Source organism: Antechinus flavipes, chromosome 2, assembly GCF_016432865.1.
Source record: "Antechinus flavipes isolate AdamAnt ecotype Samford, QLD, Australia chromosome 2, AdamAnt_v2, whole genome shotgun sequence".
NCBI lineage: Eukaryota > Metazoa > Chordata > Mammalia > Dasyuromorphia > Dasyuridae > Antechinus > Antechinus flavipes.
In genome coordinates this window covers 636,206,220-636,224,784 of record NC_067399.1, presented here as the reverse complement: position 1 = coordinate 636,224,784, position 18,565 = coordinate 636,206,220, and the positions used below count along the sequence as shown (strand labels likewise).

Genomic DNA, 18,565 nt, shown 5'->3' with positions numbered 1-18,565 from the left:
GCACCCCACCAATCGACCAGTGACCATATTTTACAGATTTGCAAGTTGTGACCCGCGTCTACGGGGAGGACCGGGCGGTATGGACTCCACATAGTGGGAGAGGGCGTAGTCGCAGCGCGGAAAAGCTCCCGGGGCTGGAGCTGCTGCAGCTCCTTAGCGCTCCTTGTAGGGAGGGGGGCGGGGGCGGGACCCCTAGGGGCGGGGCCAACAGTCTCCTTGGGCGCTCCGCTCCCACTATGCCCTTATAAGGCGCGCCCCCTCGCCGGAGCTCGGGAATCCGGCCTCAATCCCTGCGGCGCAGCCCCAATCCTCGGCCCCGCCCTCGGGAATGGGGGCGGGGCGGGGCCGAGGACCGGGGCTGCGGTCGCGGCCGCGGCGGGAGGGAGGGCGGAGTTGCTTGGAGGAGGTCCAATGAGAGCGGCCACCCCGGTCTGAGCGGAGTGGCGATTGGGCGCGGTGACGCCGGGGGCGGGGCGGCCTCGAGGTCGGTTACGCCGAGGGAAGCCCCGAGTCGGCAGTCGCAGCCTAGCTCGTAGCTTCCCGCAGCGCTCCTGCCTCGCTCTGTGGCTCCTCGCCGGCCGGTCTCCGTCGCCCCTAGTCCGCGGCTCGCCGCCCCGTTCGCAGCCACCATGCCGGTGTTCCACACGCGCACGATCGAGAGCATCCTGGAGCCGGTGGCGCAGCAGATCTCGCACCTGGTGATCATGCACGAGGAGGGCGAGGTGGACGGCAAAGCCATCCCGGACCTCACCGCGCCCGTGGCCGCCGTGCAGGCGGCCGTCAGCAACCTCGTCCGGGTGAGAGACGGGGAGGGAGGGAACGGGAATCCCCTTTCGTGCCCCGCAGCGCCGAGACCCCGGCCCGTCCTCGGCCCCCTGCCCTGCCCAGCCGCCTCCGCCGCGATCGCGCCCCGACCTCTCCCTCCCGGGCCCCTACCCGACCCCCGCTTCCATACTGCCCCCCCAAACTTCCCTGGAGGCCCCATGGCCGCACTGCACCCATCTCGGCAGGACCGCCCGTTTTTCCGGACCTTTGTCCTGCCTGCCTCACTTTCCCCTTTATGCTAAGCCATCCTCCCGGCCCATGCCTGGACTTCACTGCTTCTCCTTTCACTCCAGGCTCGCCCTTCTCTCCCTCCCTTTCTCCTCTCCCCCTTCCTCCCCACTTTTCCCTTCCCCCTTCTTCCTTTCCCCTCCTCTCTTTCCCTCCTCTTTCTCTCCCCTCCGTTTACCCCCTTCCCTCAATCCCCCTTTCCTTCGGTCTTCTTCCCTTTTTCTTCTCTCCCCGCTTCTCCCCTTTCCGCTTCTCTTCTCTCCCTCTTTCTCCTCCTCCCCTTCCCCCAACATCCCTGAGCCAGTTTCACCTCTCTCCCCACTTTGGGCATATGCAGGTCCCAGTCAGTATTGAGTCAGTGCTGAGTATGGAAGTCAGTCCCGGTTCCGAGATTCTTCCTCCCATTGTATTTTAAACCTTCTTGTGCAGGTTCCCTTTTACCTGCTGTCACACCGCTTCCTCCCCCCACTGGCCTTTCCCAGACTCGGGTCCCTCCCACTGTTCCTCCTCCTCCTCCTGGCAGGAAGCAAGATGGAGCTGCCTGGAAAGGCCTGTGGGGATGACCAGCTGGAGCCCTGAGAGCAGGAAGGAGGGGTCCCTTGGGTTCTAGCAGCCTTTCTGGATGGGGGATGGGGATAGCCCACCCTCCTAAATAGCGATTTGTTTTTTCCAGATGCTATGACTAATTCCCAAAGTAATCACTGTGAAAGGCTGAGCCCACTTAGAGAGAGAAGGGGGAGAACTGTCGACTGGATGACACACTAGCACTAGTGACTGATAGGACCAGGGTTCCATAGCCAGTTTCGTACTTTGGTGTTTCTTTTGGGCCAGAAAGGGAAGCTTGAGCTGTTGCCTCCTTTGAAAACCCAATCTGGACAAAAATCAATAAGCCCCTCTATAGAGGGATATGTTTGTGAACAGTCCTACAAATGCAGAAGAATCCTGGGACCTGGGTGGGACTTTGGTTACTTATCTATTGGGGGGATACTTAGCTACAGTGTGACAAGACTACCCCATAGTCCCTGATGCTGGTTTAGTTAGAGCAGTACTGTCTTTTTAGCTGTTGGATATCCTCCTCTGTCTAATCAGGTCAGCAAATATTAAGTCCCTACTACATGCAAGGCAGTTCAGTAGTGATCCCTGAATTTAAACCATTCTACATAACAAAATCGAAAGCCTTAAATAGTTCCATATGTGTATTTAGCCAGAGTTCCCGAGATAAAGATCTTATTTAGGCCATAAACTCTTAGTATATGGAGAAAATGAGTCGCAGCATTTTTTTTTTTTTAAACAAACTACTTAGCTTTATGGTTATATGTATACTTCATGGAGGCAATATTGATTATAATTTAAGGACACAAATGAATTCATTCTTGGGTAGTTACTGGAATTTTATAGGATAGCTAAGTTTAAATTGATACATTTCATTATTCCAGGGCTACATTTTGCAATAGTGTGAAAGAATGTAAACTAGCTAAAAAGAGTGTATTATTTTAGAATATATAGTGTTAAAGTAAGTTATTTGCAATAGAGTTAAATAAGTTCCAAATTTAGCTGTGGTAAAACCACTTAGAAAAAAATCTCATGTGAAAGTTAAAGTGTCTAGGAGTTTGCAAACATTGAATTGCTTGGTGTTAGGCGAAGGTCAGATAATGAGCATAAGTGCTTCTGTAAGCCTATAATTTTTAGCCATTTACATTACAGTAATGTATATAGAGAGAGAGTAGAGGATCTCTAGGTGTTCTTCCACTCTTAACCATGTATTTCTGTACATGACCTATCTTCCCAGGTTGGATTATAAACTTTTGGATGGAAGGGACTGTGTGTACTTTATGCAAATTTGTCTTTCCCTCAGCACCTCTGCCATGCCTTGCACATGGTAGGAGTTCAATGAGTATTTAATTACAGAATGAAGAGGCAGGGAGGACCCCTCTAGAAGTTTTGTAAGGAGACTGACACTATGAGGGTCTAAATAAGGATAGTGATGGGGAAATGGAAGGGATTGGATCATAAGATGTTGAGGAAGAATTAGCAAGATTTGGTGATTTGAATGGGGAGGAGGAATACTTAAGGTTTTTAAGGAATGAAATGCAGATGATTACTTAAAAAGTAGTGAGACTTGTTCCTTGTGGTTATTCAGTCATTTCAGTCACATCCTATTCTTTGTGATCTCATGTGGGTTTTTTTAATTTTTGGCAAAGATGCTGAGTGGTTTGACATTTCTTTCTCAGCCTTATTTTATAGATGAAAAAACTGAGGCAAACAAGATTGACTTGGTGAGATTCACACAGATATTAAAGGGTCTGAGGCTGGATTTGAACTCAGTTCCTCCTGATTCCACAGCCAGCTTTTTAAAAACTCAAATACACCACAGCTCCCTTATGCAAATGGTGCTTTTTCTTTTTGTTGTTGTTAAGAATTCACTTTGGGAGTATAAATATGTAAATGCTGCAAAAAATTTTTGGGTTTTTTTATTTTTAATTGTCTTTGAATCAACTTAAGAACCATATAAAAAATTAGTCTCATTCTTTTATAGTTAAACCAATTTTTTTTTTTTTATCCCAAAGGACATAACTTAGCTTGATCACTCTGCTAATTAACCAGAATTGGATTTAAAAGACTTTTTGGCTGTTTATAGAAATCACATCCACTCTCAAAGGATACAGAGTCCTCTAACTGAATTAGTGCTCGTATATTTAAGCTTCTGGTATGTCTATTTAAAAAATAAGTCACATAGTAAAGGATGTATCTTTTGTTGTGATTCTGCTTGAGGAGGCCTCTTGTTATTTCTCTTTGATTCTTTACTCCAATGCTCTGGGAAGAGGTGGAGGAGGAATATTTATTTTCTTGTCTTTTTCCTCAATCCCTGTGCAGTTTTAATTTCAATAGTATTTCTAATGGAGCAGTAAAAAATAGCTGGGGGAGGTAAGAATGTTTAGAGAAGATTGGGCACAAAGAATGGCTGCAGACACATAGGGAGGGGCAGCAATGTCTACAGTCAGAGAGTTCAGTTGATAATTTACTACTATGTTACATTTTTTTTTTCCTTTTCCTGGGGGGAAGGGAGGGAACTCTTAGCCATTAATCTCTGTTTTGACAGTTTTGTTCCATAATTTTGATCATTTTGAGCTAGATGAGGCCTTCAGTGGCAGCTAAGTGGTGCTGTGGGTAAAAACTCTGTCTGAAGTATGGAACACCCTGAGTTCAAATCCAGTCTCAAATCCTGAACCACTCACTTCAGAACTCATCTGTAAAGTGGGAATAATAATAGTACTACTTTCCAGGGTTGTTGTGAGAATCAAATGGAATAATAATTTTAATGTACTTAGCACATTGCTTGGCACAGAGTAATTGCAGTATAAATGTTCATTGTTATTGTTACTTCAGCCTTGTTGATTCTAAGTCATTGGACCTTAAATTTCAAACCAGTCATCTACTTCATTTGATAGATTAAGAAACTGAGGCCCAGAGAGGCCAGGTAACTTTTTCCTTAAGACCACAGATAGTAAGTGGGTTTGAATCCTGGTCCTCTAAATCTTATTGCAGTGCTTCTCCCAAGCTACAGCTAAGGAAGGCTCTGGGAATACAAGTGACTTCTCCAAGGCCCTTGAGTAAACTGAGAGGGTCAGGTTCCCTGAGGGCAGGGACTATCTTGCTTTTCTACTTAGCCTTGAGATTTCCATTCCATTCCATTCGGACTCCAAATTGTGTATGGTTTTCATTAGTTTTAGACATTTTACTTTACATCCCGGTATCTGATAATAGGTTTTAATTACCCCTCTCTCTAGAACCATAACATTTTAATTTTATTTACTTTTCTCTTCCGATTATAACTTTTGAACCACACCCAAAATATCTAGTTTTCTAATAAAACAAACACTCTGGAATAAATAGCTACATTTCCTTAAGACCTTTAGGGAAAGAATGCTCATTGATAAGAAAAGCCAAGTCGCTTTCTTACTGCTTGTAAAATCCGAAGTTATTTTAGTTTTTAAGGTTTGTTTTCTTAATGAGGAAATATGGAAATTTATGCCCATTCCAAAGTTATGAGGTTTTTTTTTTTTAATGGATTTGAAGTGAAAAAATATATTGCTAGTTTAATCATATTTATTATTGTTCTGATTATGACTGGTTTACCTGTTGAGTCAAGTTTTGGTGAGGTATATATGAAAGGAATTATACTAATGTAGTATTCTATGTTATAAGCATTTTCCTTTGTACATAAGGGTTTCCTTCTTTCCTCCCCTCTCTTCCCTCCTTTCCTTCCTTAGTCCTTATTTTCCTCCCTCCCTCTATTTATTCCTCCCTCCCTTCCCTCCTTGCTTCTTCCCTCCTTCCCTTCCTCTTTCCTTCCATTACTTCCTTCCTTCCCTGTTTGTTCCTCCCTCCCTTCCTTGCTTCTTCCCTTTTTGCCTTCTCTTCCTCCTTTCTTTCCCTCTTTGCTTTCTTCTCTCCCTCCCTTTCTTCTCTCCTTCTCTTGCTCTTGCCCTCTCTCCCTCCCTTCCTTCCTTCCATTTGTTCTTCTTTCTTCCTCCTTCCCTCCCTCCCTCTCTCCCTTTTTTCCTTTCCACACAGACATCTTAAGCGATATTTGGTTGCTGAATTTGATGCCTTTTAAAACTTTGTAACACTTTTGTTAGATGTGTTATAACTTTACAATCCAGGGAAGTTTCACTTGGAAACATTTGGCTCACGGCCAAGAGAGATGTTAGAACTAGATGTGTTTCCTACATTCTTCTAGCCAAAATTCATTTATGTGGATACTTGTGAGAATTAGGTTCATTTAAAAGTTTTCATCAAATGTGAATTTAAAAGTTTGTTCATATTGATTTTACACAATTATAGTGCTATGCTCTCTTAAAGCTATTTCATAGATGGGCATTTCTCAAATGAATTTGGGCCCAGAATAATTGTGGACTCTTAATATCCACAGAACCTTTACCTTATGCCCCAGCTGTAAATTGCTTGCCCCTAGCAAAAATAGGAATTGGGAAAACTCTGGTACAAAAGAATAAATGAAGTCTATTTTCAGTCCCAAGAATGATTTCTTGTATTTTTGATATCACAAATTCATATTGTTGTAGGAAAAAATCACTTACTTGACATTTTTTCACAAAGTCCCCTTTTTGTTGTATGAAATACCCCAGGGAGCTAGGAAGCACAGTTTTGAAAAGATGAAAAGCTTGGTGCTATGGAACAGAGCCAGTAAGCTGGAGGAGGCAAAGCTGTTGCCAACATGTCGCATTAGTGTTGTCGCTTGTATACATGTACCCATATATGTCTTTCCCCCTTAAATCAACATGGCAATTTTTTTTTACACTAAACCTTTTAGAGCCCAAACATTCTGCAACCACATTGTAGCACAACTAAAAGATTTTGGATTTGATCAGGGTTGATATAAACACACACACACACACACACACACACATACACCCAATGGTTGAGGGTTGGCTGCCCAATATTGAGGATTAAAAAGAGGGGCCATTTGGAGTTCTTCATCTCCATTTCATTCTGATTCTGAGGGCCACTTGCTAAATTAACAACTGGAGAGTATTTGAAAATGCAGGATTTCACATCTTACTTAGTAATGTCTCTTTTAAGTGTAAAGAAATGTGAGTCAAGTTTTGATTAAAAAAAAAAAACATTTGGGAAGTCAACCTGTTTTGATACGACTAATGAATAACTCTTAATAAAGATCTTGGATTCTTTGAATTTTGTGTCAGGAGATAAATAGAAAGATTGGGTTTTTATACAGCTAGGGTATTCTAGCCAAACGTGGCCAAACTTGTTCATTAATCTCTGTCAAGAGAATGATAGTGGCATGAATTTCTGTGTGACAAGCTCTCATTAATATTAAAGCAATTTAAAAGACTCAGTAATGTTAAAGCAAATACAGGGTTTGAGCTGGCTGTGTACCCAGGTTTGTCCCTAGCATATTAACATCTACTCAGAAGCCAAGTTTAGGGGCAGGAAGGAACCTGGAAAAGTCATTTAGGCCAGGGGTCTTTAAACTTTTTTCACTCGCAACCTCTTCTCATCCTTAAAAAATTTTATGTCATCCTGGGTATATAAGTATGTAAAATAGATATATAAGTTAAACATTTACTGATAATAAATCATAATTTTGTGACCCTCTATATTCAGTTGCATGACCCCATATTGGACTGCAACCCTCACTTTAAGAAGCTTTGATCAACATTTAGGTAAGGGTCCCCACAAACTATAGTAATCATACTAGCTAACATTTATATAGTAGTTTATGTTTGCATATATACACGTACTCATACAGAGAGAATTCTCTCCTTACATCATAATGGCAATTTCTTTGTAATAAACCTTTTGGACCCCTTGTGGTTTGTTAATATAAATCTGTTAATTGGATTCTCTCCACAAAGGATAATATATCCTTTTTTTCAGTTGAGGAAACTGACTTTTTCATGATCAAACAACTAGTTAGGGTGGGATTCAGATTCAGATCTAGCCTGATGAGCAATGGAGCCTTCTTCCCATTATTCCACTGTGCCTCTCTTGCAGAAAGATCTTTAGAGAGAAAGATAGCACAAATTTTCTTGCCAGTCCATCCTCGTGTTCAACCAACCTACATCCACTGTTAGGAAATTCACTTGGCATTTAGTTCCAATCCTTCATCGTAGGCAGGCAAAAAGTACAGCATGAGAACATTAACTCAGATGCCTTTTTTAAAAAGGAGGTTGAGGAGGAAAGAGCTACTTTGTTTTAAGTCTGTATCTTCCAATCACTAGGACTCTTGGGTGTGCCAAGCAACTCTTGCTCATACAGGGATGCAAAAACTTTATCAGAATTGCCTTTCCTTTGGTTGTTTTCAGTGCAAATGGTCATTGGAATAGAGCATGTCTATTCCATTGAGAGTGGGAAGGCAAAGAAAGGCTATTGCTTTCTTCTTTACAGTTTTAGAAGACAATTAAAGCTAAGAGTGAAAAGAGAACTAGATGTGGAATGACTAATAGGTTCATTTCTTTCCTATACTGCTTTATGCCCTTGGGTAAGGCATTTCTTCTCCAGTGCTGTTAGTTTCTTCATCTGAAATTATCTCATCCAATCTTCTCTCAAGATCCTTCAAAATAGTATATTTATAAAACTTTTAAAAACTCAGTCAAGTGTAGTATATAACTTGTATACATTTCAAATAGCAATATTCATCTTCTGTTAGGAGGGCATGTGTTATTTTTCTAAGAGTGATAACCATCATATATTCTTAACTGGACTTGTGTTTGGATGAAGAGAATCTGGATGTGGAGTTACTCTCTTAGTAAAGCTATGGTGAATAGGCCTTAACTTTTTGCCCTCATTGGCACTGTTTTAACTTAGTAGTAGCCATTCTCAGGATGTGAGTTTACTGTGAGAGCAGATAGAATATTACTTTCCTTTCCCTTTGGACTTCCAATCATAAAGTTTATAAGTATGAAAATAAATATACACACACAAACCATTAACACACACCAACCTTTTTCCATTTAGAATCTCAAAAAAGAAAGCCTCCAAACTGACTCAAATTTATAAGAAATCAAGCCATTCTCCAATTGATAAATGGTCAATGATCAATGATAATTGATATGAACAGACAATTTTTCAGAGGATGAAATTGAAACTATTACCACTCATATGAGTGTTCCAAATCATTATTGATCAGAGAAATTCAAATTAAGACAGCTCTGAGATATCACTACACACCTGTCAGATTGGCTAAGATGACAGGAAAAAATAATGATGAATATTGGAGGGGATGTGGGAAAACTTGGGACACTGATGCATTGTTGGGGGAGTTGTGAATGAATCCAACCATTCTGGAGAGCAATCTGGAATTATGCCCAAAAAGTTATCAAATTGTGCATAATCTTTGATTCAGCAATGTTTTTATTGGGCTTATATCCCAAAGAGATACTAAAGAAGGGAAAGGGACCTGTATGTGCCAAAATGTTTGTGGCATCTCTGTTTATAGAGGCTAGAAACTGGAAATTGAATGGATGCCCATCAATTGGAGAATGGCTGGGTAAATTGTGGTATATGAATGTTATGGAATATTATTGTTCTGTAAGAAATGACCAGCAGGATGACTACAGAGAGTCTTGGAGAGATTTACATGAACTGATGCTAAGTGAAATGAGCAGAACCAGGAGATCATTATACACTTCGACAACGATATTGTATGAGGATATATTCTGATGGAAGTGGATTTCTTTGACAAAGAGACCTAACTGAACTTCAATTGATAAATGATGGACAGAAGCAGCTACACCCAAAGAAAGAACACTGGGAAACGAATGCGAACTATCTGCATTTTAATTTTTCTTCCCAGGTTATTTTTACCTTCTGAATCCAATTCTCCCTGTGCAACAAGAGAACTGTTCAGTTCTGCAGACATATATTGTATCTAGGATATACTGCAACATATCTAACATATATAGGACTGCTTGCCATCTAGGGGAGGGGGTGAAGGGAGGGAGGGGAAAAATCAGAACAGAAACGAGTGCAAGGGATAATGTTGTAAAAAAATTACCCTGGCATGGATTCTGTCAATATAAAATTATTATAAAATAAAATAAAATATTAATAAATAAATTAAAAAAAAAAAGAAAGCCTCCAAACCAAAACTATTTCATTGACTTGGTCAGGAATTGACAAAGAAGAATGGAGAAACCCATGTGTAGGCCGTTGCTCCACATTGAGGTTATTTTTATGCTGCATGCTGGAGAGCCAGTGCTGTACCTGAGTGAAACACCAATGGGTTACTTCCATACAGAGTGAATTAAAGACACATCTAGGTTCTCCTAGAGCTCCTAACCCATTTTTCTGGTCTAAGATAGACATGTTATCAATCCAATCCATCTTGAGTAACCATAAGCTAGTGCAATGGATAGTATCTCTTAATAGAAATAGTTGGTGATAGTGTTTGTCCTTCATTCTTGAGGATCCAAATGAGTGCTTAGATCTTGACCAGTTGAAACTGGGAACAAATTGTCACTTCATTTTCAGTTATTTGGAGATTACTTCATGGAATAGGTTGACTTTCCCAGAAATACCAGACTGAAAAATTCTGGGTGTGCACTTTCTCAGATAAGTTATCTGGCTATTTAAAGTAGAAATATTTTGGAATCTGGTCAGTTATGATTACAATAATAACACCCTTACATTCTGAAGCTGCAAACCATAACGAATAATGTATGCTAATAGGACACTTGGGCCAACATAAAAAAAATTTGGCTGAAGTTTCTGGACCATCTGCACCATGTTTCTGAGCTACTCAGTCAAGTAGTTTTGTTGTTATGGAGTAGTTTCAATCATGTCTGATTCTTCTATGACCATAGGTAGAGTTTACTCGGCAAAGATAATAGGATGATTTGTCATTTCTTTCTCCAGTTCATTTTACAGAGCAGGAAACTGAGTCAAACTGGGTTAGTGACTTGTCCAGAGTCATATGGCCAGTAAATGTCTTAGGCTAGATTTGAATTTAGGCCTTTCTGACCCCAGGCTTGGTGCTTTATCCACTTAGCCATCTAGCTGTCTATGGTCAAATAACTAGCCATTATATAATTGAGTATAGATTTGGAATTATTTATCAAAGATTACAGTAGCATACCTTAGAATGTTTACTCTCCTGCTATGGCTTTCAAATATTGATAGTAGAGAATAATAGAAAAAAGATGGTCATAATAGCATTTATATAATGTTTTTATACTATTCACAAAAGTGATTCACAAAGTGGTTTACAAATATAATTTTGTCCTTATGATAACCTTGGAGCTAGAGACTGTTATTATCCCCATTTTATAGATTGGGAAGATGAGGCAGACAGGTTAAGCTTATAGTCGAATAGCTAGTGAATGACTGAGATTGGATTTGAACTTGGGACTTCTTGACTCTAGGCCCAGCACTCTTTTCATTGCACCACCTGGTTACCTTTTGCTATAAATCTGATTTTTAGTTTCAGCTCTTCCACAATCTCGATTCTAATCATCTCCAGCAAAGCACTTGACCTCTCTGGGTTTGTTTCCTTGTAATCAGAATGAGGTTATTGCATGAAATATCTTTGAGGTTTTCCCAGCTCAAAGATTCTGAGATTCTAATGTCCATTCTTAATATTCTACAAAGGGGGGAAAGTTCCATAGTCATTAGTTTTACTAAACTCCTGCTATGTAGAAAACATTTCTTTCAATGAAATCCTTTCATTTTGTTTTTTTTAGACTTTAAAAGTTTTAAATGTGCCCCCAATCGTCTGTAGCAATTGCAAACTGACAAAGTGTGACCTGCAGGGCAGTGGAAAGGAGGAAAAAATCTTAGAACTTAAATATTTTATAAATATCATCGAGTTGCAGGGAATGGAATTCATAGTCAGCTGCATTGAGGATTTTTCACCATTGTAGTTTTCCACTGAATGACTCAGTGGGAAAGTGTCTAAACTCTGCCCTGGTGTTTACTATGCCCAGCTGCCATAATCCAAGTCAAAGCTGTATCCTCTTGAAGTAAACGTCAGTTGTTCTTATGAATAAGATTTACATGGAAGAGGGGAGATGGGCTACATCATTTCTAAAAACGGAGGACCTCTGTTCTCTGGCTTTCCTTCATTACTAGCCTCCCCTTTCATTTGAGGGAACTCTTTCACTGGAAGGTTGGACTCTGTAATGGATATTTCAGGTAGTCTTAGCCAAAGACAGTATTTTAAAAAATGAATTTTTGATCTCTCTCATTTTCATCTACATTTTAATAATGTAAATCAGAAGATTTAAGTAATTTGCCAGAAATTAGCCATTTTAATTAGTCAAGGAGTCAAGACAGATCCAGGCCTCCTATCTGCTAGTTCATGTGGCTTTCCCCACTGTCTCTTGTTTTAAAATGAAATGAAATATATTTGTTTAATTGTAACTTTAGTCACTTATCCAGACTCTTCTGGAGACCAGAATTATTAAACACAATAGGCAAGCCCCCCCAAACCAAATTAAAATGTAAATGGGAAATATTTAACAAAGCAAATGCAAATATAGCAGAACATAGAGAATGTCATTGTGATATCACTGTACTAGGCAACTCTTTCAGACAGAAAAAGGAGCTAACCCACGTTGGTGGAGGGAATTTGCTCACCTGGGAATTCCCTGTACCAATGAAAGGATGATCTCCTATCCAGGGATATATTATTTAACTTAACTAAAATTGTCCAATGTGGTCATTTAATCATGAAGTCCAACTAACTATGCATTAGAAGGATTCACCTGACTATCATCCCTCCCTCTACAATCTTGCCTTTGTGAAGCACTGATGAAATGATCTCCTGTTGTTGCCTAGCTCTGATTGTTAGGAAACTTGAACCATAATTTGACAAAGACTTACCCACTGGTTATAATTCTGCCTGTTGGATCACTATAATATATTCTCTAGTTCATTTGAGACACAGCTCATCCAATAGTTGAATATAATTACACTGTTCCTCCCAGATCGTCCCTTTTTCAGCTCAAATATCTAATGTTTCTTCAAACATTTTTCATATGCCTAAGCCAGGTTTTTTAACTTTTATTCAGTAAAGCAGATTGCCAGAGAAAATTTTCAGTGAAGTGACATATGCTGTGGGATCACAGTGTAAAAAAACACCATTCAGCCTTTTTAGCATTACTCCTTTTCTTCATGGACCAGTGGAGACTGTCCATGCTAGGAACAGTGTAACCCCATTGGAGTGCTGGTTTTTCACAGTAAATTAATTTCATAAAATTGTTACTTAGTGACTCCTTCTTTTGGAGCAGTTGTAAGAAATAATTCTCCCCAAAAGCCTGTGAAGGGGAAAAAAAAGGTGATTTTTTTTTTCTAGGTTGTGGGGCTGGGGTTGAGGCAGGCTTAAGATTTTAAGTAATTTTTTTCTTTTTTTGCTGAGGCAATTGGGGTTAAGCGACTTGCCCAGGGTTACCCAGCTAGGAAGTGTTAAGTGTTTGAGACCAGATTTGAACTCAGGTCCTCCTGACTTCAGGGCTGATGCTCTATTCACTGTACCACCTAGCTGTCCCATTTTAACTAATCTTAAATGTAATTTATTTCTGCTTCATATTATAGACTCATGTCTAACACAAGGATCAATAGGGAGTCCAGCATCTTAAAAGTAGATCAATTAAAATATGAAACTATAAGTGTTACCTGTACAAAATTATGTGTTATGTCAAAATGAGGAAGTAAAAAGTATAGAAGTATTTGACATCTTATTGAACACTTATTTATAAGTCATATCTACAACTTTTTGGTTATATAAAATTCAGGGTAAAATTCAAAATGTAGTCAAATTGTGGCAAATACTACTGTGGCTACATCTGAAGAGTATCCTGAATGAAGAATATTTGGAAAACAAGTCAGAAAAAAGTTCTGATTTTGCTGTTCGCTTATGTCTGACTCTTTGTGACCTCTTTAGGAGATTTCTTGCCAAAGCTATGAAATGGTTTACCATTTCTTATCTGGTATATGAAGACAAATGGAAGTGACTTATCTAGGGTACCCAGCTAATGAGTATCTGAGACTGGATCTGAACTCAGGTCTTCCTGACTCCAAATACAACACTCTGTCCTCTGAGCTCCTAGGTGCCTAAGTGCTTTAAAGTGGCGAATGGATAGAGGAAGGAATGGATAATTTCAAGTGAGGTAAGGTAGCAAGTTACAATGGAGACACATACACTCATGTAACACACAGAGAGAGAAGGCAGAAAAGGGAAAGGAAGAAGAGAACTTTTCTTGCATTTTGTTCAGTGAGAATATACACTAGAATAATCATGAGATGGAAGATGAGAATTTGTCAGTCCTTGGAGTTGAGTGCGATTCTCTAATTTCTTTACCATTTGATCAATCTCATCATTATCTGTAGGCTGTGGGAGTTAATGAGAGCCTTGACCTTAGCTGGCCTTCCCAGATCAGAATTCCTGATCATCTAGAACAGTGGTCCAGAGAATTCTGGAGGGTCTCTGAAATCCTTTCACTAGATCTGCAAATTCAAAATTAAATATAACTCATATAAACAACTTTTTGGACAGATCCTCAATTTTTAATAGTATAAAGATACTAAGAACAAAAGTATAAGAACAACTGATCTAAAAAGATTCCTCTTTGTTCCCTTTGATATCTTTACTTCCCCTCTTTCCTTATAGAGAAGCAAGAAAAGGAACCGTTGTGTCATGATATAATCATCCTCTACTGGAAACCACACTTTAATGAAACTCTTTGAAGAATATTTTTCCCCCTTAATCATCGGACTTGACCTGTTTTGAAAATATTTATCTATTTGAATAGAAGATATGGTTCCTGCCTTTCTCTGGATTAGTGACTTAAAATTTATCTTCAATTTTTAAAAAAAATGTATTTAATATTTTATTTTTCCCAGTTACACATGAAACAATTTTATTTTATTTTTTGCTGAGGCAGTTAGGGTTAAGTGACTTGTCCAGGGTCACACAGCTAGGAAGTGTTAAGTTCTGAGACTAGATTTGAATTCAGTTCCTCCTGACTTCAGAGCTGGTACTGTGCCACCTAACTGCCCCCTTAATTTTTTTTTTTAACATGAAACCAATTCTTACATTCTTTTTTCAACTTTGAATTCCAGATTCACTCCTTCAGTTGTTTTCATAGCAAATATTTCACATTTATACAGATTATTGTCTTTTAAAGCACTCTTCACCTTTTTCCAGCTGCAGCTATTTAAAGAGCCTTTATCTGATAGATGATTTAAGGCAGGAATGGGGAATCTTTTTCTGCTAACGGCCATTTATAACATTATTTGTGGGTCATACAAAATCATCAACTTACAGAACTCAAGCAGTGGGAGGTTGTTGTACCTAGTTTTCAGCTCATCATCCCTTGTGGTTGCCTTAACAAATGAGGTTCCACATTCCTGATTTAAGGGATCTTAAAGAGTCAATTGTACTACACAGAATTTTCTCCTACTTACCTAGGACTTAATCTCCACATAAGGTGGGACCCTACTGTGTTAGAAAAAAGTTAGCTCTAGGTGGTGCAAATTCTTCCAGAAAATTTGGTATTTCTCCTTAGTTTATATTGGACTCCCTAGAACCTTGTCTTCTTGGTATCTATTTATAGGTTCATGGAATTAGAAAATCAGAAAATTAGAAATGACCTCTGAGGTCATCTAATTCAGCCTTCACTGGAGCAAGAATTCTTTCTACAATTCCCTACCATCAGCCCTTTGCTTCAAGAGTCTCCAGTTCGAGGAATCTACCAGCTCCCAAGATAGCCCTTGCCATCTTTAGATACATCTAAGACAATTTGTCTTTCAAGCACAAATGTGCCTCTATGTGATGGTGACTCATTGTTTTTTGTTCTTCTGAGTTCAAGTTACAAACATCAAGATAGCTGTTGTATTTCCTCATTAAGATCTTTTTTTCCCTGAAGTGAAACATCTCCAAGTTCTTTGGAGGGATCCTCAGATGACATGGTGTCAAGTCCCTTTGACATTCTGGTTGCCCTTTTTTAGATGTTCTCCAATTTATTACAGTCCTTCCTTAAAAGTGTTACCCAGGACTGAAGCCAGTTTCTCCTTGTATTTTTTTTTAAGTCTGTCATATACTGATTGTGTGATATGCCAGTGTTAGCTATCCTTTATAGCTCTGTACCTTCTGCAAATTGTATAAGCATCCCAATTATTCATTTATCCAAGTTTAGTGACAGATTGTTAAATGGTACAGAGCAAAGGGAAGGTTCCTGAGGCACGCTTCCATCCATCTTTCCAGTTGACATTAATTCTTTGCTAACTCTGGATTCTTCCGGTCATGCTATTCTGAATACATATACTTAAGCTATTTAACTACTTAAACTATATCACTTGCTTTTTTCCTCTATGAAGCTACCATGAGAGGCTTTGTGAAAAGCTTTACTAAAAATTAATAGAACTCTGTCATACTATCTCACTTCTATCAAAATGACTAATATGACAAAAAAGGAAAATGTTGCATAGTGGAGGGGATATGGCAAAACTGGGATACCAGCTAAGGAATTGGGAACTAATCCAATCATTCTGGAGAGCAATATGGAATTCTGCCCAAACAGCTATAAAACGATATATCTTTTTATCTAACGGTACTACTGCTAAGTCTTTATCCCAAAGACATTCCCTCCCCGCCCCCCTCACCAAAAAAAAAAAAAAAAAAAAAAAAAAAAAAAAAAAAAAAAAGAAGAAGAAGGGGAAGAATGATAGCAGCTCTTTTTATAGTGGCTAAGAATTGGAAATTAAAGGAATGTCTATTAACTGGGGAATGGCTCAATAAGCTGTAGTGTACAATTATAATGAAATATTATTGTGCTGTAAGACATAATGAGTAGAACTGATGCAAAGTGAAATGAACAGAACCAATAGAACATTGTACATAATAGCATTATCAATTGATGAACTGTGAGTGACTTAGCTGTTCTTGGCAATATACACTGATCCAAGATAATCCCAAAGGATTAATGATGAAGGATACTATTAGTCTCCAGAGAAAGAAACGATATTAATTAAATACAGACAGAAGCATGCTCTTTTTCATTTTTTTGGTTTTTTAAATTTGAATCTTGTTCAAAATGACTAATGTGGAAATATTTTACATAATTGAACATATATAATTATATCTATCTAATTGCTTACTCTTATAGAGGAGGGAAAGGAGATAGAATTTGGAACTCAAAACTTTATATTTTTTCTTGAAGTACTTAAAAATTTTTTTTCAACAGTATTTTATTTTCCAAGTACATGTAAAGATAGTTTTCTTTTTTTATTTTTTTTTATCTTTTTATTTTATTTTATTTTTTTTTAAAGATAGTTTTCAACATTTGTTTTTGCAAGACTTCACATATTTTAGATTTTTCTCCCTTCTCCCTTACTTCCTCCCTCCCCAAGACAATAAGTAATTTGATATAGGTCAAATATGTTCACTTCTTTTAGACATATTTCCGTATTTGTCATGTGGTTTAAGAAAAATCAGATCAAAAGGGAAAAAAACATGAGAAAGAAAAGAAACAATAAAAAGTGAAAATACTATGCTTCAATCCATAGTCAGTCTCCATAGTTCTCTCTGGATGTGGATGGCATTTTTCATCCCAAGACTTTTGGTATCACCTTGAATCACTACATGAAGTCCTTCACAGATGATCATCACACACACACACACATTTGTTACTTTATATACAATATTGTCTTGTTCTGTTGACTTCACTCAGCATCAGTTCATGTCTTTCCAGACTTTCCTGAAATCAATCTGCTCATCATTTCTTAAAGAACAATAATATTCCATTATGCTTATAAAACATAACTTATTAAGCTGTTCCCTAACTGATGGGCACTACTTAATTTCCAATTCCTTGCCACTGTAAAAAAGGCTGCTACAAATAATTTTTCACAGGTGAGTCCTTTTCTCTCTTTTATGATCTTATTGGAATACAGACTGGTAGTGAGACTGCTGGATCAATGGGCATGCATAGTTTTATAGCCCTTTGAGCATTGTTATTCAAAACTTTAAATAAAAATGTTTTTAAAAATTGGGAAAAAAAAACTTCGATAAATCTAGGTAAACCTTTGGTCATTCTTCTGATCAGCCCATCTTGTAAATGTTAAGAGAACAAATGGGACTAGACAGGCTTGGCTTGGTCTGGAAGCTAAGCTAGCTCTTAGTGACTGCTGCTATCTCTTTAATATTAAGACTTTTTTGCCCCCCATGAATCAAAATTGAATTCACCAGCTTCTGGTACAAATACTTCACTTTCCTCCCTATTTTTGAGAGTTAGACCTATTTTCCTTCTTAATTCCTCTTGCCCCTCTCCTGTCATCATTTCTTTCAGAAATCACTGGTAGTGGTTTAGTAGTAAAATTCACTCAATTCTTTTATTTCCCTGAGATGAATGTTTGGGTCTGATTACATGAACTCCTCTGGGAAATTAGGTGTTTTCTTATTATCTCCCTAAGTCATATGTGTCTTTTCAGGTTCAAAGATCATTCTCTCTGAAAGAGAAAAAAGAAACAAAATGAGGTGAATTCTGCTTTTGTTCTCTCATTTATTATCACAAGGCTGTTCATCTCAAGCAGTGGTCCTATCTTTCCCTTATTTGGTCTTCTTTTGTCTAATAGAACTAAACTGCCTTTTTTTTTTTTTTTTTTTTAACATGACTCAGCAACTGTAGTTTTAATGATCCTGACTCTGGCTGTATTAGAACTATGCTATACTTTTGTGTTCATCTTCAGTACTTACTTACCTTTCCTTTCATTTTATTATAATGGTTAAAATACAAGTGTATCCATATTTGTCTATTGGCCTAGCTTCCCCTGTTCTTCCTATTCAGAACTGTTTCTCCTTGAGTCCTCAGAATTTCATTTATGAGAGCTTCTCATATCTTGGGCTGACATCCCGGAAGAATGTTAGCCCATGGAATCCAATAAAAATCAAATAATTAGCCTTTATGTGGCGCTTACTATGTGTTAGACAGATAATCCTCATAACAACTCCAAGGGAGGTGCTGTTATTATCCCT

The 18,565-nt window shown here is 38.7% G+C and overlaps 1 protein-coding gene across 1 annotated transcript in view; it reads left to right on the top strand.

The window, feature by feature from the left end:
• The first annotated feature begins 373 nt into the window (after positions 1-373).
• Positions 374-18,565, top strand: part of VCL (vinculin) — a 104,618-nt gene continuing 86,426 nt past the window's right edge. Inside the window, 1 exon segment of the mRNA XM_051982069.1 lies at positions 374-797. Coding sequence (XP_051838029.1) covers positions 630-797 — 168 coding nt within the window. The 5' untranslated portion in view covers positions 374-629.